General features: G+C 42.9%; 1 protein-coding gene across 1 annotated transcript in view; it reads right to left on the bottom strand.

Moving 5' to 3' along the window:
* Positions 1–4130: 4130 nt before the first annotated feature.
* pik3cg (phosphatidylinositol-4,5-bisphosphate 3-kinase, catalytic subunit gamma) overlaps positions 4131–22674 on the bottom strand; it is a 44893-nt gene continuing 26349 nt past the window's right edge. The window contains exons 16-25 of the mRNA XM_079493897.1: positions 21620–21763; positions 20908–20989; positions 19763–19866; positions 19356–19502; positions 16340–16430; positions 14777–14907; positions 9945–10056; positions 8003–8160; positions 7112–7193; positions 4131–5485 (exon numbers count right to left, since the gene is read on the bottom strand). Coding sequence (XP_079350023.1) covers positions 5277–5485; positions 7112–7193; positions 8003–8160; positions 9945–10056; positions 14777–14907; positions 16340–16430; positions 19356–19502; positions 19763–19866; positions 20908–20989; positions 21620–21763 — 1260 coding nt within the window. The 3' untranslated portion in view covers positions 4131–5276. The remainder of the gene's footprint in view (positions 5486–7111; positions 7194–8002; positions 8161–9944; positions 10057–14776; positions 14908–16339; positions 16431–19355; positions 19503–19762; positions 19867–20907; positions 20990–21619; positions 21764–22674) is intronic.

The following is a 22674-nucleotide window of genomic DNA, read 5'->3' as shown; positions in this document are numbered from 1 at the left end:
TTGTTGTTGTTGGCTCTTTGGAATGGATGTGCTTGCTCGGAATTAGCAGGCGTGTTGCTGCTGCTAGCGCAGCTGTGCAACAAAACGACTGACTTAATTCACTCCAAGGATGCTTCAAGGGGAGCCATGATGATGATGATGTCTAATACGAGGAGGAACTACTAACCGCACAACGTACATTGCTCGTTTTAGAAAGGAAAAACGGTCACAATAATAATAATCCAGGTTGTGTCCATCATGTCGGTTTACACACCATGCACGGCTGATGTGAAACGGCTGAAATGACAGCAGCAGCAGCGCAGAGCGTAGGAAGGCAACAGAACGGCGGCCAGGCAGCATCAATATGTGTGACTGCCAAAGCCTCGTAAAAAAAAAAAAGAATCCTCATGCATGTGACGTCGGGGTTGTGCTGTAACCGGTGACCCGTCGAATTCCGTGACCGTAGAGGTCGCCGTTCTGCAAATTCCGCCGGTCTGATTGATTGATTAATTGAAATATTTATTAACAGTTTGCAGAATTACAGTACATTTCAAGCACAAAATTACAGTACATTTAAATACAATAAAGCACTAGACTTGTTTACAAGAGGGTCCACCTTGTTCAATTCATCATAACATTTAGAGACATACAAATTATATACACTTCTATAAAGGTTACAACTTACAACTAGTAGGCCTAAAAGTCTGGAATTGAAAATGTACTTGAGTAAAAGTACAAAAGTATTGGCATCAATAATATACCCAATGTGAATGTCCCATTTCAAGGTTTCAAATGTTTTCAATCAATCAATCAATCAAAATTTTCTCATCAATAGCGAAACATAAAAAAGGTGCAAAACAGCGACACATGGAGTCACTCAATTCGATAGGTTACCGATTCCACTGTAACTCCCAGTATCCATGGAAACCAACCATCTAGAGGGTTGACGGTCGCGGAACGACAGAAACAGAATGATGGTTTATCCATCCATCCATGCATCATATTATGGACCCAAGACAATTAAGTTCTCTTTTAGCCTACAGCAAACAATTCAAAATAAAAAAACGCATTTTTAACACGTGAATGAATATTGTATTTAAAATGTGTGAGATATTAACTTTATCAAGAAAGGAACCACGCCACTGCAGTTCTGCACTGCATTTTCTGTGCATCGAGAAAAGGTATATTTTTTATTTTTTATTGAATTGACTGACAGACTTATTGGCATATTGAGTGACAGCTATACAGTGACGTCATTAATCTCCATGTCTTCAAAGAGTATTTTATTTTATAAAAAGGGGGGGAGGGGGATCAGTATTTGCAACACCAGGGTGTGAGTGATTCTCAACCTTTTCAGGCAGTGAAATACTCAAACTGGTGACCCCCTGGGTGTAATGGCCCCTACATTTTTACTTTGAGTTGGTTCTATAGATAATTTTGATTTGAAAATAACTGATCTGCTATTTTCACAATTATTGACAATTTGGCCAATATGTTTTATTCTTGATTATTTGATGCATTGTTTTTGATAAGACCAGCAGTGGTTTGCTATGGAGACAAGTCTCCTTTGTGTCTCCATAGGGAACCACTGCAGGTCATCAGTCTCCATGGGTGAGGATCATAGGGAGAGATATAAGGGTGATTTTGCGGTAATTTGTATAAAAGCGTCGAAGCGAAGCCACATTTTGCACAGATGTAGCCCAGGGCAATGCATGCTCTAATGATTTAGTGCGCCTGAGCTGGCGACCTTCGGGATCGCCACACTGGCAAAAATCTATATGGCCATCATGAGAGCCCAAGCAAAACTGCCCAAAATCACTTTCACCTAGAAAATCCATTCACATTTTGTATAATTCAGCTGTGGAGACACATGCTGGAACTTTTTACTTTGAAATGTTTTATAGTTTCTGAGTTATTTAATTTAAACGCTAAAAATGCATTCTCAATGGCGAAAACACAAACTTTGGCACCACGTGTTAAAAAAAAGGAAAAAAAAGTGTTTTGATCTTTCTGATTTTTTTTAATAAAAAAAAAAATATATATATATATATATATATATATTTTTTTTTCCAAAGACGTCCACAGACGTCTTGGGCTATGCACGTGCGGTAATACCCAAGACGTCCACAGATGTTTTGGGCACAAAATGTGTTTTTAACAGTCTATATAAAAGGCAACATTTTTCATTCTGCTTTAAGTAGCATGTGACGTGTCAAACTAGGGGGGTTTCATGATTCTGAACCCATTCCAAGCATTAGTTTTGCGCAAAAAACAATCCTTGGGCTAATTACGTCCATAGCCACTTGATGTCCAATGTGCCCAAATGGGCTGACCTCGTCACATTTGTGATTACGGCTATGGCCGTTTTTAGCCCAACGAGTGTTTTTTGTGCAAAACTAATGCTTGGAATGGATGAAACCCCATAGTTTGACACGTCACATGCTACTTTGTTAGAAAATGTTACCTTATAGCTTCTTAATAGTGGCCATATTGGATTTGGCCACTGTGGCGACCGTATACCACGAAGGTCGCCGGCTCGGGCGCCCATAGCTATAGAGCATGCTCTAGCTCTGGTCCATAGCTCTAATGCCGTCGCATTTATGTTACCGATGACTTCCGGGCCTCGCATAAATGCAGACCAGCCTCTCGTCTTTAGCGTAAATAAAAATAACGTTTTTGCTTCTCACCAATACAAAGCAATTATTTTTCCACCGGGAAAAAAAATACTTTGTTACTCCACTGCGCCCTCTACCGATATTGCCAAGAGAAAACCCTCATACAGAATATTTGAAAAAAAATCCCTTTCTGGCCAAATAGTACCTATTATACGTGTGTGGGGGGGGCTCAGAGTGCTTCCACTAAGGAAAGTAGGCTTTCTAATGTTTCTATTTTTATTTACGCTAAAGACAAGAGGCTGGTCTGCATTCATGCGAGCCCCGGAAGTCATCGGTAACATAGCTCTAAATGCTCCGGCATTGGAGCTATGGACCAGAGCTAGAGCATGCCCTGGGTTACATCTGTGCAAAATTTGGCGCTTTTAGACAAATTAGCGCAAAAATATCCCTATGCTCCTCCACTACAAGTTAACAAACGAGCTGCAGGTTGTAAGAGCAAAGGAAAAGGTTCATATGCCTCATGTTCTGACAATTATTTTGTTTAATTGACTGTCTGTGACTCAGTCAATTATTTGACTGAGTCACATATGTGACATATAAAAAAAACACAACATGTTTCAGTTCTCTGGTATGATTCATATTGAAAGTGATTTCCATGCCACCCGTCTCCAGCTGTGAGATACAGTAGGTGGCGGTTATATAATTTAACAAATACAATATAAAAAGTGTAATTATAATTAATAATTAATAGCCTAATCATCACAATTCAAAATCAATCATGCTGCTATAGGTGAATGCAGAAAGCATATTTCCCCTCGCCGGGGACCAGTTAATACTCCCTTTTCCCTTCCCTAACGAATACAATATAAAATGTATCATTTAAATTCATAATTATACGTATTAATCCAGTGGAAAGTTTGACGACATTCTCTCAGAAACCTCCATCTACTGTAACATGGCTGATCTGGTCCTGAAACTATACGGGGACAATTATTATTTACAGTTAAATTACATTAAAACCCAATCATTTCTCCGTTCCTGTGTCCACGTGAGGTTTCTATTTTCAATCTGTTTCCAGAAGTAAGGCTTCGTCTAATTCGATGCATAGTCATTAGGGGTGTAAGCACATACATTTTAACAGCGATACGATACGTATCGCGATACATGGTTGACGATACGATACATGGACGATACGATTCAACAATTTGAAATTGATAGTTACTATTTAGCAAATACATTAAATATGTGTGAAACTTATGTGGATAGTGCAGTTTTTTTAAGGGAAAGATTTATAATTATGGATATAAATAAGTAAACAGTGATTCTCTGGTAAATAAATGGACATTGTATTTGAACACATACAGTATGGACACAGAGTATACACATTTTTTAAAGTGGTGCAACCACTTCCTTAAGTGACTATGTGTGTGTGTGGGTGGCTGGGTGGCTGGGTGGCTGGCTGGCTGGCTGGGTGGGTGCGTCTGAGCACGAAAACAGCATAGTTGTTTTTCACCACCGTGCGCAACCTAACACACACACAAACACACACGCACATATTAACTGTATATATGGTGATTTTGGGTGTGCCAGTATAGTACAGTACAGTACAGTAGAGGGACCCCCACACGGTAATTTCTCAACCGTTTCGGACGCGAAACCGTCTGGAACTCCCCCCCCCTCGGGGACCCCCACACGAAGTTGCACCACTTACTTCACACAGGTGTGATTTTATCGATAGACCAAGTCTAGCTATATGGAATAGGAGTAATTAAACCCATCCTTTTTTCTTCTTAAAATTGCTAAATACAATATACATGTACTTAGTATTGATAAAACTGTTTATTTACATTGTAAAGCGATTCAATGTCGATTATTTCCATTGCAAAACGATACGATACAAAGTCAAATGATACGATACGATATTTGCTGTTTACATATCGATATACTTATTGTTTTAATTAAATACAGTATTGTATTGTAACTGAATTGATACAGTTACACCCCTAATATTTATAGTACAGTATGCAGATGTCAGCTTTTAGGTTTGTTTTCGGTTGACCACAATGTTAAGAATGTTCTTGTTGATTATACAAATGCTATAGGTTTGATATTTACTTGGTATCCTAGTTTATTTGAAGCTCAAGTCTGCATTGTTCTCTTTTCACTTATGAGACAATTTACCCTGTTGTTAGTTGAATAGGGTTAATTCATGCTCGACACAATCTATCTATATTACATTTTATAGTTTGTTTATTACCCTGAGATCACAATGAATAAAATAAATAAAGAAGGAAAAGGTCCCCTGATGCCAATCGTTCATGCGGTGAAGATAGTCCAGTCCCATATTTATTTTTTTGGTTTATGTATTCTGAATCTGGCAATTATTTTTGCTCGGTTCGATCATTGCAGAATCTTTGATGGTTGAAACTATTTCTAGTAACCAAAATTATGTTTTGTTGTACGTAGGATAGGCACTTATAGAAGCTTTCAGCTTCAGCCTATTCCTTTTGATCACCTCTAACGATGTAACAGTTTCTGATGCATAATTGTGTTTGTGCTGTTACATACACTAAACTAAACCATCAGTTATCTTTGAATAAAAAGGAAACATATACGAAATGGTCAGTGCGTGGGTGGATCACCCACTGTTCTCATTAAAACAACCAGCGTTGCGTTCCTCCTTCAGTTGGAGTCCTTGGAGCGTTTGTCCACGCCCTGCTTGACCCCCAGCACCAGGTGGACGAACCAGTTGACCTGCACCATCCAGCCTTTCTCCATGCAGAACTCGATCAGCTCCAGGAGGTGGCGCTGGGCCTCGTCCTCGCTGCGGCCCACCGTCAGCGCCCCGCGGATATACTCAATGTCCTCCGTGCTGGTCAGCTGGGGCATGCCTGTGGTTGGGTGGGGGTGAGAACGGAGGGCAAGGGGTGTTGGAACTAAGGTCTCAGGGTCACTTGCCCCGTCGGGCATGTACTAGTCTCGCGTTGCCAGACTGTTGCCTCTCGCAATTTTCAAATGCTTCCTTCATACAGTCTGGAGCAACGGAAGCTCTGATCATGAGTACAATATAAATGCTTCCCTCATACAGTCTGGAGCAACGGAAGCTCTGATCATGAGTAAAATATAAATGCTTCCATCATACAGTCTGGAGCAACGGAAGCTCTGATCATGAGTAAAATATAAATGCTTCCCTCATACAGTCTGGAGCAATGGAAGCTCTATCATGAATAAATTATAAATGCTTCCCTCATACAGTCTGGAACCAACTGATGCTCCAGACTGTGTACAATTCTTTTGAGGATGCTTTCTCATCAGCTATCTTGTATGGGTGTGATCCTGTGAGGCTTGGTTACAAATTCCCTTAAAGTCTGTTGAAACTCTACATGACTGGCGTGAAATCCCTACTTGGGGTGAGGGTGACTACACCTAACTTAACCTGCCTGTTGGAAGCAGGACTGCCTTCGTTGCTTGCAAGCTTTAGTGAGAGAAAAGCAAGCAAGGTTCTTCACCAAAATACAGCAGGGAAATGGCATGCTTGATGACCCCTTGTGGCGTGTTCTTCAATTGCTAAAGAAGGAGAACCAAGTCATGTATTCTCATTTATCCGAGATAATGGAAAAAACGAGATCCTATTTAGAGTGACCGAAGGGACATGATTCATGATGATACAATCCAAAGAGGGAACAAGATATAAGACATACCAAGCCATCAACCCAGATCTATCTGTTCATCCACTCTATAGCAGCACTTGAGGACTATTTGACGCGGTTGGACTATTTGACACGGTTCCGATTGTCTCTCTGACTGCGTGTGGAAATGGGCAGGTGGAGTCGCATACCACCTGAACAACGTATATGTCAATGTGAGACTGGTATCAAAACGAACAGCACATACTGGTGTATCCTATCCACTCACACCAGTGTTGCTTTCGTCGACTAAAACTAAGACAAAAAATGTTCGTCCACTACCTTTTTCCATTGACGAAAACTAAATGGAAACTACAAGAAAACTAAGCTATGATGACTAAAACTAAGACTAAATATACTGACGATTTTGTCAACAAATAAAAACTAGACTAAAATGTTAGGAAGGGACTAGTGGACAAGAGATCCAGTAAAAGTCATTTTACACTTGGTTGCATGCTGAAAATAGCAGTCATTACGACGCCATTAAGGCCCGCCAAAATACATTTTGTTCGACTAAATCCACTGTAGATTTAGTCGACTAAAATCTTATGATATTTAGTCGACTAAAACTAGACTAACACTAAAACATTCCAGGTGACTAAAATGTGACTAAAACTAAATGAAAACTATTTAAGAGACTATGACTAAACCTAAAATCAAAATTTGCTGCCAAAAACAACACTCACACAAGACATCAGATATATGGACATGACTTAATTGAGCTAATTTGGGCTCACTCTCTGTTCACTAACAGAGGAACTCTGCTACATGACTACCTGTCACTTTTGGAGTAACAGAAAGCTCCAGTTGTAAGTTGTTGTAAGTAGCTACCTGTCATAAGCATCATGGAGAACAGAATGATCAGCAGGTTGGTGTGGTGACGCAAGGCCAGGTACGCCTTCACACACACACTCTGAGAGAGAGAGAGAGAGAGAGAGAGAGAGAGAGAGAGAGACAGACAGAGGGAGAGAGGGAGAGAGGGGGGGAGGGAGGGAGAGAGAGATGTATGACAGTAAAAGAAAATTAGTTCATATTCAGGACTCAAATATACTGAGGAGACATACCAAGTTGAGAGCTTGTTTTGAGATATTTCCTACTGTAATCTATTCTAATACGGATGGCTGCCATACTGTAGCTAACAAGACCTAAAGATGGGCAATATGTATATAGGGCTGAAGTGGTCAATGTATATTATGTAATAATAATCGAAATCTACAAAGTAACTAGTAAGTTTAACTAAAGTTTTCAAATAAATGTAGTGGAGTAAAAGTATAATATTTGCCCCTGAGATGTAGTTGAATAAAAGTAAAAATACTCAAGAAAAGCACAAATACCGTAGTACAGTACTTACATAAATGTACTTATTTACTGTCCACTACTGCTGATAATGTGTTTCAGCCCAAGTTGCTAACATTTTCAGCGACCTCTGGTGGCCAAACAGAGTAACACACTGTGTGTGCGCACACACACACACACACACACACACACACACACACACACACACACACACACACACACACACACACACACACACACACACACACACACACACACACACACACACACACACACACACACACACACACACACACACACACACACACACACACACACACACACACACACACACACACACACACACACACACACACACACAGGGGTGTTTGCGTGTGGATGTGTGTAACTGTACTGTATGAGTGCTGCGTTCATTTCACTTTGCACCTGGAACTTGTCGAAGTGGGGGCTGCCGTTCTTCCCGGACGTTCCCATGACGCAGAGGAAGTCTGGGGTGAGCACGAACGGGACCCACTCCTTCTTGACTCCCATGAAGCTCTTATAGTTGCCCAGGATGTGGCCGAAGTCGATGTGGAACAGGTTCCCTGCATGCGGACAGACAGACAGACAGACAGACAGACAGGGGGTGTTTAGTACTTCCACAATGGTTCCCAAAGTGGACGAGGGGGCCTTGAGGGAGTTCCAGGGGATCCCCAGCTAAATGATAGTTTGGAACCCAAATGGACCCTTATGGGTCTGGTAACTCTGAGCGTACAAATGGAACCAAATGGCCCCGTTAAATTAACATTGATTTTACAATATAAATTGGGGGTCCCAGAGATAGAAATGCCATTAAATGGGGGTCTGTAGACTAATTCATGTCAAACTGGGGGTCTTTGAAATGAAACGGGTTGAGAATCCCTGCTAGAGCCTCATGGAGGGTCAAAAGGGGTTCCCATCCTGAATGGGTTAACGGACTGCAGTCAGTAAATGGCACATACTAACTCAGGGGTCCCCAAATTATTATTTTTTTTAAAAAAGGAAAAAAAAAAAGATTTTTTTTTTGTTTCTTTTCACGATTTCTCAAAAATAGCAGACCTACAAGTTCATAGCGCGCCACTCGGTGGCGCGCTATGAGCTTGTAGATCTGCTATGCTTAAAACAGATCTGCTATGCTTAAAACACCAAAAGGGGTTCCCGCCCAAAATGGTTTAAGGTTATTGTAGCAGTCAATTTATATTGGGGGTCGGGAGGGGGCGGGGCGGGGGTCCCGAGACATTGCCAAAGCATTTCCGGGGGTCCCCGGCCAAAAACGTTGAGAACCCCTGTACTAACTAACACGGCGTGCACATGTGGACGTGCAGCAATCTGTGCATGTTCTGACTCACATTGACCTGGTTAGCTATGAGGGGGGTCAAATAAGGCTGGTTAGCTATGAGGGGGGTCAAATAAGGCTGGTTAGCTATGAGGGGGGTCAAATAAGGCTGGTTAGCTATGAGGGGGGTCAAATAAGGCTGGTTAGCTATGAGGGGGGTCAAATAAGGCTGGTTAGCTATGAGCGGGTCAAATAAGGCAAGCGTTTCAAGGCAATGTCACAAAAGTGGAAATTCAATTTATTTTCAAAACGTCCCACTGAGCCAGCTAAGCGCCAGAGAGGGAGAAAAAGAGAGAGAGAGAGAGAGAGATGAGAGAGACGCACGCACGCACGCACACACGCACGCACGCACGCACGCACGCACGCACGTACACACGCACACGCACGCACGCACGTACGCACGCACACACGCACACGCAAACAGCTGACAAGATGACACCCGGCCGCATCTCCCAGGTTTGTGCCAGTGGGCTATTTTGGCTTGGCCTCATGTTCATGTTTCATACAACATACCGTAGCTAGACATTCAGAAGTGCTGCTCTCTCCTTCAAGTCGGTACAAATATTTTCTACCTTTGAGGGCCATCGATTTGGGGAATATGTTGCACATTTTATTAAGGGATTGTATTAAGCTTTACTGATGTAAACAAATGTTTACTGATGTAAACGAGTCTTACGTGCTTTTTTTCTGGATTTATCCTCTTAGCAGTTTTTGAATTGACCTGTACCTTCCTTGGACTGTACCCATTATGCAATCAATCAATCAATCAATCAATCAATCAATCAATCATATGCTGATATTGATTGACTTATGTATATGGATGTACTTTGTTCGTACATTTAAAAGTCTAAAAGGCTTCAGATTTGCAAATAGCACGTTATTATTACCACAGATTATTGCTTTCTACAGCCCCCAATAAGTTCATTAAACGTTGCAATTTAAGTGATTCAAATGAAATTCCCAAATGATTGCGTGGTGTTTGTTGACTTTGAGGAATCGCCAGGAGTTAATTACCAGATTCAGTGATCATGATGTTGTCATTGTGTCTGTCTCCAATCCCCAGGACATAGGTCGCTACGCAGTATCCTCCGCACGAATACAGGAACCGTTCTACGGCCTGCTGGAACTATATGGGGAGAGAGAGAGAGAGAGAGAGAGAGAGAGAGAGAGAGAGAGAGAGAGAGAGAGAGAGAGAGAGAGAGAGAGAGAGAGCGCGTTGTCAGCTTGGAGTATAAATTGTGCATCAACCTAAATGTCCTGTATATTTCAGTGTCCTGTTGCGTTGGGAGTTCTACACACACTGCAAAAATGTCCCCTGAAGACAGACTTTGAAGATAGTCTCCACAATCATAACACCAGATTTCTAACCGTTTTCTATGATGTTTTTGCATAGTACTGTATATTTGTATGTCATTATTAAATGTTCAGATTAATTGAATATGGAGGACCCCAATGGAAACAAGCCTTAGTGCTTTCTTGGTTTATAAATCCTCTTAGCAGATTGAACTGTACTTTACTGTGATTTATTTCTGCAAACTGTTAGAAAATAAAGTATAGAGGGTATGCGCATGCTTAAAGTGAATGGCACATCGAGTGGCAAAGCAACAGGCAAAGTGAGTTTAACATTGTTTAATGCAATCAGATAGGACCTTTCTGTTTGGGCTGTCAAGGCCAGAAAGTATTTTGTTGCCACTCAGTAGGCATTCCTGCATAACCTCCAGGTTTGATGATGATGTCACGCGCCGCATACCCTCTATCTATTCAATCAATCAATCAATCAATCAATCAATCAATCAATCATAGATGAGCTGAATCTACAGCATCTCCAAGCTGCACCCAACATGATTCAGACCTTCAGAATCAATTAATTACTCATCAAGTGAAAGAGGCTAAATACAATCAACTACTACTGACTCATAATCAAGCTTTATATCCTGCCAAATGTGCCAGTGAGAAAACACAAAATATGATCCTTAAAAAATTAAAGTAGCAAACAGGTGTCTTGGCTCAAAATAGTCTATGTGAGTATACTGACGATGAGAAGAGCCGAGTGACAGGAAACGGGGCTATTTCCTTCCTGTGTGCAAACTGCTACTTCCTGTGACATCTGATAAACAGAGCTGTGCTTGAAGAAATGAACTGTGCAGTGTTATTTTTGGTATTTTAGTTTTAGTCATAGTCTCTTGAATAGTTTATTTAGTTTCAGTCACATTTTAGTCACCTGGAATGCTTTAGTATTAGTCTAGTTTTAGTCGACTAAATATCAAAAGATTTTAGTCGACTAAATCTACAGTTGATTTAGTCGACTAAAATGTATTTTGGCGGGCCTTGATGCTGTCGTAATGGCTGTTTTTACACTTGCTGAAAATAGCCGATCTACAAGCTCACAAGCGTTGTGAGCTTGTGGATCTGCTATTTTCAGCATGCAACCAATTGTAAAATGACTTATATTGGATCTCTTGTCCACTAGTCCCTTCCTAACATTTTAGTTTAGTTTTTATTTGTTGACAAAATCGACAGTATATTTAGTCATAGTTTTAGTCATCATAGCTTAGTTTTTATTTCGTTTTTTATGTAGTTTTCGCCAGTGAAAAAAGGTAGTCGACGAACACTTTTCGCCTTAGTTTTGCGGGACAGGTGTGTCAGGTGTGACAGGTGTGGGACAGGTCCCGCAGCCATTGGTCGAGTAGTTTACTGTACTGTACCTTGTCATCACCGCTGACACACCTGTCCAGCCATTGGTTGAGTAGTTTACTGTACTGTACCATGTCATCGCTGACACACCTGTCCCACAGCCATTGGTTGAGTAGTTTACTGTACTGTACCTTGTCATCACCGCTGACACACCTGTCCAGCCATTGGTTGAGTAGTTTACTGTACTGTACCATGTCATCGCTGACACACCTGTCCCACATCCATTGGTTGAGTAGTTTACTGTACTGTACCATGTCATCGCTGACACACCTGTCCCACAGCCATTGGTTGAGTAGTTTACTGTACTGTACCGTGTCATCATCGCTGACACACCTGTCCCACAGCCATTGGTTGAGTAGTTTACTGTACTGTACCATGTCATCGCTGACACACCTGTCCCACAGCCATTGGTTGAGTAGTTTACTGTACTGTACCATGTCATCACTGACACACCTGTCCCACATCCATTGGTTGAGTAGTTTACTGTACTGTACCGTGTCATCACCGCTGACACACCTGTCCCACAGCCATTGGTTGAGTAGTTTACTGTACTGTACCATGTCATCACCGCTGACACACCTGTCCCACAGCCATTGGTTGAGTAGTTTACTGTACTGTACCGTGTCATCACCGCTGACACACCTGTCCCACAGCCATTGGTTGAGTAGTTTACTGTACTGTACCTTGTCATCACCGCTGACACACCTGTCCCACAGCCATTGGTTGAGTAGTTTACTGTACTGTACCTTGTCATCACCGCTGACACACCTGTCCCACAGCCATTGGTTGAGTAGTTTACTGTACTGTACCGTGTCATCACCGCTGACACACCTGTCCCACAGCCATTGGTTGAGTAGTTTACTGTACTGTACCTTGTCATCACCGCTGACACACCTGTCCCACAGCCATTGGTTGAGTAGTTTACTGTACTGTACCTTGTCATCACCGCTGACACACCTGTCCCACAGCCATTGGTTGAGTAGTTTACTGTACTGTACCGTGTCATCACCGCTGACACACCTGTCCCACAGCCATTGGTTGAGTAGTTTACTGTACTGTACCGTGTCATCACCGCTGACACACCTGTCCCACAGCCATTGGTTGAGTAGTTTACTGTACTGTACCGTGTCATCACCGCTGACACACCTGTCCCACAGCCATTGGTTGAGTAGTTTACTGTACTGTACCGTGTCATCACCGCTGACACACCTGTCCCACAGCCATTGGTTGAGTAGTTTACTGTACTGTACCGTGTCATCACCGCTGACACACCTGTCCCACAGCCATTGGTTGAGTAGTTTACTGTACTGTACCGTGTCATCACCGCTGACATACCTGTCCCACAGCCATTGGTTGAGTAGTTTACTGTACTGTACCGTGTCATCACCGCTGACACACCTGTCCCACAGCCATTGGTTGAGTAGTTTACTGTACTGTACCGTGTCATCACCGCTGACACACCTGTCCCACAGCCATTGGTTGAGTAGTTTACTGTACTGTACCTTGTCATCACCGCTGACACACCTGTCCCACAGCCATTGGTTGAGTAGTTTACTGTACTGTACCGTGTCATCACCGCTGACACACCTGTCCCACAGCCATTGGTTGAGTAGTTTACTGTACTGTACCATGTCATCATCGCTGACACACCTGTCCCACAGCCATTGGTTGAGTAGTTTACTGTACTGTACCGTGTCATCACCGCTGACACACCTGTCCCACAGCCATTGGTTGAGTAGTTTACTGTACTGTACCGTGTCATCACCGCTGACACACCTGTCCCACAGCCATTGGTTGAGTAGTTTACTGTACTGTACCGTGTCATCATCGCTGACACACCTGTCCCACAGCCATTGGTTGAGTAGTTTACTGTACTGTACCGTGTCATCACCGCTGACACACCTGTCCCACAGCCATTGGTTGAGTAGTTTACTGTACTGTACCGTGTCATCACCGCTGACACACCTGTCCCACAGCCATTGGTTGAGTAGTTTACTGTACTGTACCGTGTCATCACCGCTGACACACCTGTCCCACAGCCATTGGTTGAGTAGTTTACTGTACTGTACCGTGTCATCATCGCTGACACACCTGTCCCACAGCCATTGGTTGAGTAGTTTACTGTACTGCAGTGTTGTTTTTGTCGACTAAAACTAAGACGGAAAATGTTTGTCGAAAGTGAAAAAACACTGACGAAAACTAAATGGAAACTAAATGAAAACTAAGCTAACCAAGTGTAAAATGACGTATCCTAACTAAAACTAAGACTAAATATATTAACAGCTAAAAACTAGACTAAAATGTTAGGAAGGGACTAGTGGACAAGAGATCCAGGATAAGTCATTTTACACTTGGTTGCATGCTGAAAATAGCAGATCTACAAGCTCACAACGTGTCGCAGCGTGGCGCGTTGTGAGCTTGTATATCTGCTATTTTGTGTAAAATCAGTCATTACGACGGCATCAAGGCCATCCAAAATACATTTTAGTCGACTAAATCAACTATAGATGACATTTAGTAGACTAAAACTAGACTAACACTAAAACATTCCAGGTGTGACAAAAAATGTGACTAAAACTAAATGAAAACTATTCAAATGGTAAATGGTAAATGGTGCATTTATATAGCGCCTTTATCCAAGGCGCTTTACATAGATTGTGCATTACATTCACCCATTCACACACACATTCATACACCGATTGCAGCGGAAGCCATGCAAGGTACCAACCAGCACATCGGGAGCAATTTGGGGTTCAGTGTCTTGCCCAAGGACACTTCGACATGTAGCCAGGAGGAGCCGGGATTCGAACCGCGGACCCATGGATCATTGGACGACCTGCTCTACCTCTTGAGCCACTAAAACTAAAATCAAAATTTGCCTGTCAAAACAACCCTGCTGTACTGTTACCTTGTCATCGCTGACACACCTGTCCCACAGCCATTGGTTGAGTAGTTTACTGTACTGTTACCTTGTCATCGCTGACACACCTGTCCCACAGCCATTGGTCGAGTAGTTTACTGTACTGTTACCTTGTCATCGCTGACACACCTGTCCCGCAGCCATTGGCCGAGTAGTTTACTGTACTGTTACCTTGTCATCGCTGACACACCTGTCCCGCAGCCATTGGTCGAGTAGTTTACTGTACTGTTACCTTGTCATCGCTGACACACCTGGCCTGCAGCCATTGGTTGAGGATCTCGTCCTTGAAGGCTCCGGTGCTTCCCACCACGCTCTGCTGGATGTTAGCGATGGTCGTGGCGTCTTTCACGATCTCAATCATGCCTGGAGACAGAGAGAGAGAGAGAGAGGCTCACATTATGGGGCCAGATATACATATTTGATTGCAGACTTGTGACTGTACAAATATACTATTCTATAAATAATCACACCCGTGTGAACTGAGTGGTGCCAGGTCTTATATAGCCTGATCAGCTGTGGTCTGACGTAATGTCAGTGACCATAGTAACCATGCTCATTTATTTGGGTCCCACGTACAGGTACACGGGTACACGTACAGGTACACGGGTACAGACAAAGCTGGTTGTTGGAGTGGTTTGCACCACTCAAAAACAGGAAATCATCATATAAAGAAAGTAAAACAGGGAAAAACATGTAAAGTATTATATGGGGAGAAAGGAGCTCAGACTTAATTTACAGGGGCCAGTTTCGAATTGCAGCCGTCCGTATAGGTGCTCTTTGAGAGCGGTTTTGAAGGAGGGATTCACATGTCTTAATGGCTGTTTGTAGGGCGTTCCACATTCGGAGCGAAATTAATTTAATCCCTTGTTTGTGCCGAATCTAGGTTGAACGTGGTTTGTTGAACTCCCTCCGGTGTTATGAGTGTGGACTTTTAAGGAAGTATTTAGTATTTAGAACAAAGGAATGAATAGAGGCAGATTAAGGCATGTAGAGAGAAAGCAGAGGGAAAACAACGGACGGATTTGAGGAAGTGTTGGCCATGGAGATTTAGGAGATAATATGAGTGTAGGCTCGGGGATCGTTTGGTTTTGCCTGAAGGCTGTGGTGGAATGATGACGCAGTGTTGTGGGGCGTCAGTTTGTTATTGTGGAGGAGGCTTGAATAAACAGAGCTACCGGTGGCGTTCCAATGAGACAACTCCTTGTCATCTGTCCTTATAAAGACAGTCTAAAGCCTGCATATTCTTCTAGCTGCGGCCGGTGTAGCACTACATAAGTACGGTGATGGACTATGAGCACCGCCATCAAAACCACAGTTCTGGTGAATGGTCACTTCTTCACCTAAAACTGGACTATGAATAGGGTTCACACAAAGAAGAAGTTAAACAGAATCCAGGTCTGGTTTGTTGCACGACAATTTCACTGGACCGTGCCCCACGTAAATACGCTTGCGTTGTCGCCCCTCGACGTGCGTACAGAAAAAAAACTAAACCTGCGTGTTAAATAGCTGCCCGTTTGAAACGACCCGTGATGACTGCCTGATGGAGGGGGAAGGAACAGGTTGGAATAACGTGTTCCTTCCACGCGCTACGTCCGGCGGGGGAAACTCCCCCCTGTCAGGTGAAAAGAAGCAGCTTGGACTCCTCATGCATAGAAGGAAGCAAGAGGTCCCCCCCCCCCCCCCCCCAGGTTGGCAGAGGAAGCCCAGGCCCAGGATTATATTAGATAATTGACACTGGTGAAAAAATGGGTTGCAAAATCGTGGGATAAAAAAAATAAAAAATAAAATGACTGACCTATTCTGTTGCCAGTGGAGATGCATCCGTACGGTAAGAGGCAGAGATCCAGGGACTCCGTTTCCCAGATGGACTCCATAATTCGCAGAATCTGCAGCAGAACACACGTTGTGAAATGAAACAGCACATTTAAAGGAGCATTCAGTGATTTGGGTGATTTGGAAACCCCCCCGGTCCACCCCGGAAACAAGATGTGCACATGCATGCACTACAGTGGGGTGACATGCGACAGGCAAACAGCACACACACCAAGGCCCGCCCCCACTCCATCAAGATTGGCGGAAGGCTCCTCTCTATCCTGATTGGATGAAGGCTTTGCCACCTAGCCAAAAACGAAACCTAAGGTTTTTTGACCCCCAGGGGTTAACTGGGGACAGGGGGGAACTCCTTATATGGTCAGCACACTCTATAGTAGGGAGGATTATCACAACAAAACAAAAAAAGAAGTGATATTTGAATTAAGTGAAATCACTGAATATACCTTTAAAGCAGAGCAAGATACGTGGCTGGATACGGATTAACCCATTTTGGGCGGGAACCCCTTTCGGTGTTAGCATTATGTTATGCTTTAGCCTTTGAAAAATAGCAGATCTACAAGCTCATAGCGTGCCACCGAGTGGCGCGCTACGAGCTTGTAGATCTGCTATTTTTGAAAAATCGAAGAACGACTGACATAGAAACATAGCTTTTTCAGAAAACTGTCAGGATGTAGAAGACATTTTTAGAATCTGATCTCAGGTCAAAATGGGTTAAAACTGTTTTAATTTAGTTTTAAAGATACGTGGCTGGATACGGATTAAAACAGTTTTAATTTAGTTTTAAAGATACGTGGCTGGATACGGATTAAAACAGTTTTTAATTTGATTCGGGAAAGTTTTATATGCTACTGTAAAACTGTACAGCAGCCATTAGAATGAAGCTTTGGTGGAAGTTCAATAGAGACGTTTTTTTTCTCTCACGCTTTCATTGCGCTTAATTTCTTTTCTGAAGATTTCTCCACGTCACTGCCTTATCTACCGTGACTCCGCCAGAATGCCATTTGCATTGCTTAAAGGACAACGTTAGTTTTTTTCAACCAAGGTTCATGTTTTAGGATGTTATTAGAGAAAGTAAAAGATGAGTGTTATTTTTTTTTCATTTGCTGCCTTCTTTCTTTTTAAGGATTTTAGCTGTTTTTGACAGGGGGGCGGGGGCATTCGAGCATGGGGCTAAATATGTATTTTTTTACAACATTTTATAGCGATTTCTTTTTTAATTATTTACTATAGTCCTAATAAACCCCATGAAATTTCATCTGGCCACAAAAGATCACGAGATCTACTGAATGTGTCAAACTGACATTGAGCCTATGACACACAGTGTGGCTTCCCCCCAGTAGGCTACCTTCACATTCAGTAGATCCTGTGATTTTTTTGTGGCCAGATGTAATTTCCTGGGGTTTATTAGGACTATAGTAAATAATAAAAAAAGAAATCGCCATAATATTTTGTAAAATAATACATATTTAGCCCCATGCTCGAATGTCCCCGCCCCCCTGTCAAAAACAGCTAAAATCCCTAAAACGAAAGAAAGCAGCAAATGAAAAAAAAATAACACTCATCTTTTACTTTCTCTAATAACATCCTAAAACATGAACCTTGGTTGAAAAAAACTAAAGTTGTCCTTTAATGTACAAGAAGTCTACACAACTAGAGAATGTAGAAGAATCGTTATTTTGATCGTTTGCCTGTTGTGCCTCCTAAATAATGGTATACATCAATACAGCATGGAATTGTGGACAAAATCTGAATCTAAATATTCTTTAGTTTTGGGTCTGAGAGGCTAAATGTCATCAAATGGTGGTCCGTGGCTCAAATGCCGAATAATGGACCTCGATATGAAACGGGTTGAAAACCACTGAAATAGAATAATCGATTAATAATATATCCCTATTTTTGCATTGTGATTATCGGCAAAAGAGGAAAAATGGATGTTTTATAATCACAATTTTAGCATGACATTGTTGTGTGACGAAATATAAAAGAAATAACGCTTAGTGTCCGTTGATAGTTGTAAAATGAAAGACAAAAAAAAAAGAATTAAAAAAACCCTGTCTCGATTAGAGCGTAGCGCGCCACCGAGTGGAGCGCTACGAGCTTGTAGGTCTGCTATTTTTTTTAAATTGAAGAACGACTGACAGGATGTAGAAGACATTTTTAGAATCTGATCTCAGGTCAAAATGGGTTATTCAATGAATCGTAAAAGTAATCAATAGAATAATTTCTAAGAAGAATAATGATAAGGAGAAAGCAAGCTGCAGCCACCAGTCACCTGTAGGATGATCATGTCCTGTCTGAGGTCACTAGTCACCTGTAGGATGATCATGTCCTGTCTGAGGTCACTAGTCACCTGTAGGATGATCATGTCCTGTCTGAGGTCACTAGTCACCTGTAGGGTGAGCATGTCCTGTCTGAGGTCACTAGTCACCTGTAGGGTGAGCATGTCCTGTCTGAGGTCACTAGTCACCTGTAGGGTGATCATGTCCTGTCTGAGGTCACTAGTCACCTGTAGGGTGAGCATGTCCTGTCTGAGGTCACTAGTCACCTGTAGGATGATCATGTCCTGTCTGAGGTCACTAGTCACCTGTAGGATGAGCATGTCCTGTCTGAGGTCACTAGTCACCTGTAGGGTGAGCATGTCCTGTCTGAGGTCACTAGTCACCTGTAGGATGAGCATGTCCTGTCTGAGGTCACTATAGTCACCTGTAGGATGATCATGTCCTGTCTGAGGTCACTATAGTCACCTGTAGGATGATCATGTCCTGTCTGAGGTCACTAGTCACCTGTAGGGTGAGCATGTCCTGTCTGAGGTCACTAGTCACCTGTAGGATGAGCATGTCCTGTCTGAGGTCACTAGTCACCTGTAGGATGAGCATGTCCTGTCTGAGGTCACTAGTCACCTGTAGGATGAGCATGTCCTGTCTGAGGTCACTAGTCACCTGTAGGGTGAGCATGTCCTGTCTGAGGTCACTAGTCACCTGTAGGATGAGCATGTCCTGTCTGAGGTCGTCCCCTTCTTTGAAGATGACCCCTATGGGTTCAGAGGAGCGCGTGGTGGGGTCCGCACGCTGGAACTGTAACCACAGGGGCTTCTTCTTAGAGGCCATCACTTTACACTGCTCGATCTGTGCACGCACACACACACGTACACAAATGCACGCACGCACGCACACAAACACAAAAAAACACACGCAAAAGGGCAATACAGATCATTGTTTGATCATGTTTGTCTTGCAATGAGTTGATGTACTGTGTATGCATGCGACGCGCGCGCGCGCGCGCGCGCGTGCGTGCGTGCGTGCGTGCGTGCGTGCGTGCGTGCGTGTGTGTGTGTGTGTGTGTGCGTGTGACACGTGTGTATGTGTGTGTGTGTGTGTGTGATCACCAGCAGTGCTCCAGCTCGTAGCCCCGGGTCGTACGGAACCCTGAAGTTGTCCGGGAAACCTGAAGACTGAATGCTCTCCAGCTTCACTCGCAGCTGAGACACCACTATTCACATGACACACAGAAACACATTATAACCGAGACACCACTATTCACATGACACACAGAAACACATTATAACCGAGACACCACTATTCACATGACACACAGAAACACATTATAACCGAGACACCACTATTCACATGACACACAGAAACACATTATAACCGAGACACCACTATTCACATGACACACAGAAACACATTATAACCGAGACACCACTATTCACATAACACACAGATACACATTATAACCGAGACACCACTATTCACATAACACACAGAAACACATTATAACCGAGACACCACTATTCACATAACACACAGAAACACATTATAACCGAGACACCACTATTCACATAACACACAGAAACACATTATAACCGAGCCGTGAAATTCTTCTCTTATGGGGGTCCCTGGCATATCTTTAGAAATGGGGGTCCGAGGTAACCTGACTCCGCCAGATGGGGCAGCAGAGAGTACACTGGGTTCCCCCCTCCTGCTCCCATCTGGGAACTCTCAGACAGACTTGATGCCCGGCCACAAAACGGCCTGGCCAATCAGCAGCAGCTAGAGGCGGGATAGCTGCTGCTGATTGGCCAGGCCGTTTTGTGGCCTGGTCACAAAACGCGTAAATGTGGGCATCCTTTGGTTAGACATTGCATTGGTTAGACATACGGTTGGTGAGGGGTGCGCTAAAACGACCGGATTAAGGTTGGTGAGGGGTGCGTTAAAACGACCGGATTAAGGTTGGTGAGGGGTGCGCTAAAACGACCGGATTAAGGTTGGTGAGGGGTGCGCTAAAACGACCGGATTAAGGTTGGTGAGGGGTGCGCTAAAACGACCGGATTAAGGTTGGTGAGGGGTGCGTTAAAACGACCGGATTAAGGTTGGTGAGGGGTGCGCTAAAACGACCGGATTAAGGTTGGTGAGGGGTGCGTTACGGGTTGGGAGAGGGTCAAGGTTAGGTTTAACACCCGTACATGAAAACGTTTGAGAACCACTGCTATGCATGAATGCAGATGCAGATTTGCATGGTGGGACTCACCTTGTGCAGACAAATCATACTTGTCAGCTGACATGGTCTTGATGTCACGGGCCACTTTCTCTAGAGCCTCCGTCACCTCCACCTGGTTCATACCAGTGGTGGGAAATACGTAAGGGATAATGTATGGCTGGGTAGTCATTGTTTATAGATAACTCACTGACAGGGTGATTCATCTATAAACAATGACCACCCAGGCATACATTATCCCGCTTATTAATCCATTGAGACCTGGAACGCATCCATGTCACGTTAGCGTTTAACCACATTAACCATTAACCCATTTTGGGGCGGGAACCCCTTTTGGTGTTTTAAACATTGTTATAATTTAGCTATTGAAAAATAGCAGATCTACAAGCTCATAGCGCGCCACCGAGTGGCGCGCTATGAACTTGTAGGTCTGCTATTTTTGAAAAATCGTTAAAATGTGCCTCAAATCTTTCTGAAAATTGTCATGATTTAGAAAACTTTTTTTTTTAATTTCGACGTCAGGCCTGAATGGGTTAAACAAATGAATGCCAAAAGGGACAACAAAACAAAGTACAGACAGACAGACAGACAGACAGACAGACAGACAGACAGACAGACAGACAGACAGACAGACAGACAGACAGACAGACAGATGTCTAGATGTGCCTGCGTCTCCGTCTCTCTCTCTCTCTCTCTCTCTCTCTCTCACACACGATTTCTATCAGTCAGTGTTCTTGAGACGTACCTGTTTGTTAAAGTCCTGCTGCATGGCCTCTCCACAGCCCCTGAGGTAGGCCTCCAGCAGCACAGCGTATCTCTGCTGGTAGTGCTTGGACTGGGCTATCTCACTGCGCAGGAACCAGAACAAGAAATGTCCGATGCGTTTACTCTACGGGGACAGACACACACACACAAAAGACGTGATATGATTATAATGATTTCAAAGATTATTCCTTCTAGGTTAAAACCATTCAAACATCTACTGTACAGTATTTGCAGTTTTGGACATTATGTGTGTGTTTTGATATTAGAATTTTACTCTCATTATAATTAGTGGGAAGCTTGTACTAAATAATCTACTTATATATCTGGTGTAAACGTGTGATGATGAGAATGATAAATGACAATGACTGAATGGCTGAATCTAAAAACGCCTCCTAAATACTGAACTACGTTTTCTTAAAATGTTCTAATGTTACGGTAATTTAAAAAAAAATACAAAAAAGTTATGCTGCCAATATAGGGCTCCATTTTCGTCACCGCTAACAATTTACAATTTACAATTTAGGCATTTAGCAGACGCTCTTAATCCAGAGCGACTTACATTAGGCAAGAACAAAAGTATGGGAATACATCACATATATAAAATGCATTTATCAAGAAACATGCGTAAGCTAAGAACGTAACTAGAACATATCTATATAATGACACTATACATATTAACTATACATATATGCTATACTATGCTATACATATGTACTATGATGTGCTATGACTACATACAATGCAATTATTGTGCTGTCTACATGACATGCTATAAGTCTGTTTCAAATGCTATCTAAGTCTAAAAAGTGCTATCTAAGGGGGTAGGATAAGTGCTATGGGCCATGATGGAGTCTGAAAAGGTGGGTCTTCAGACTACGGCGGAAGATTGGGAGTGATGCTGCAGTTCTGATTGCAACGGGGAGTGCATTCCACAGTTTTGGGGCCAGAAGGGAGAAGAGTTTGGCCTTCTTTGCCCTTTTTACTATTTTGAAAAACATTTTTTAATAGTTCAACTAGCCAATCTACATTGACACG

This window comes from Electrona antarctica (assembly GCF_951216825.1).
Source record: "Electrona antarctica genome assembly, chromosome: 23".
Taxonomy (NCBI): domain Eukaryota; kingdom Metazoa; phylum Chordata; class Actinopteri; order Myctophiformes; family Myctophidae; genus Electrona; species Electrona antarctica.
The sequence above is the reverse complement of the archived record's forward strand: the minus strand, read 5'-3'. Positions and strand labels throughout refer to the sequence as shown.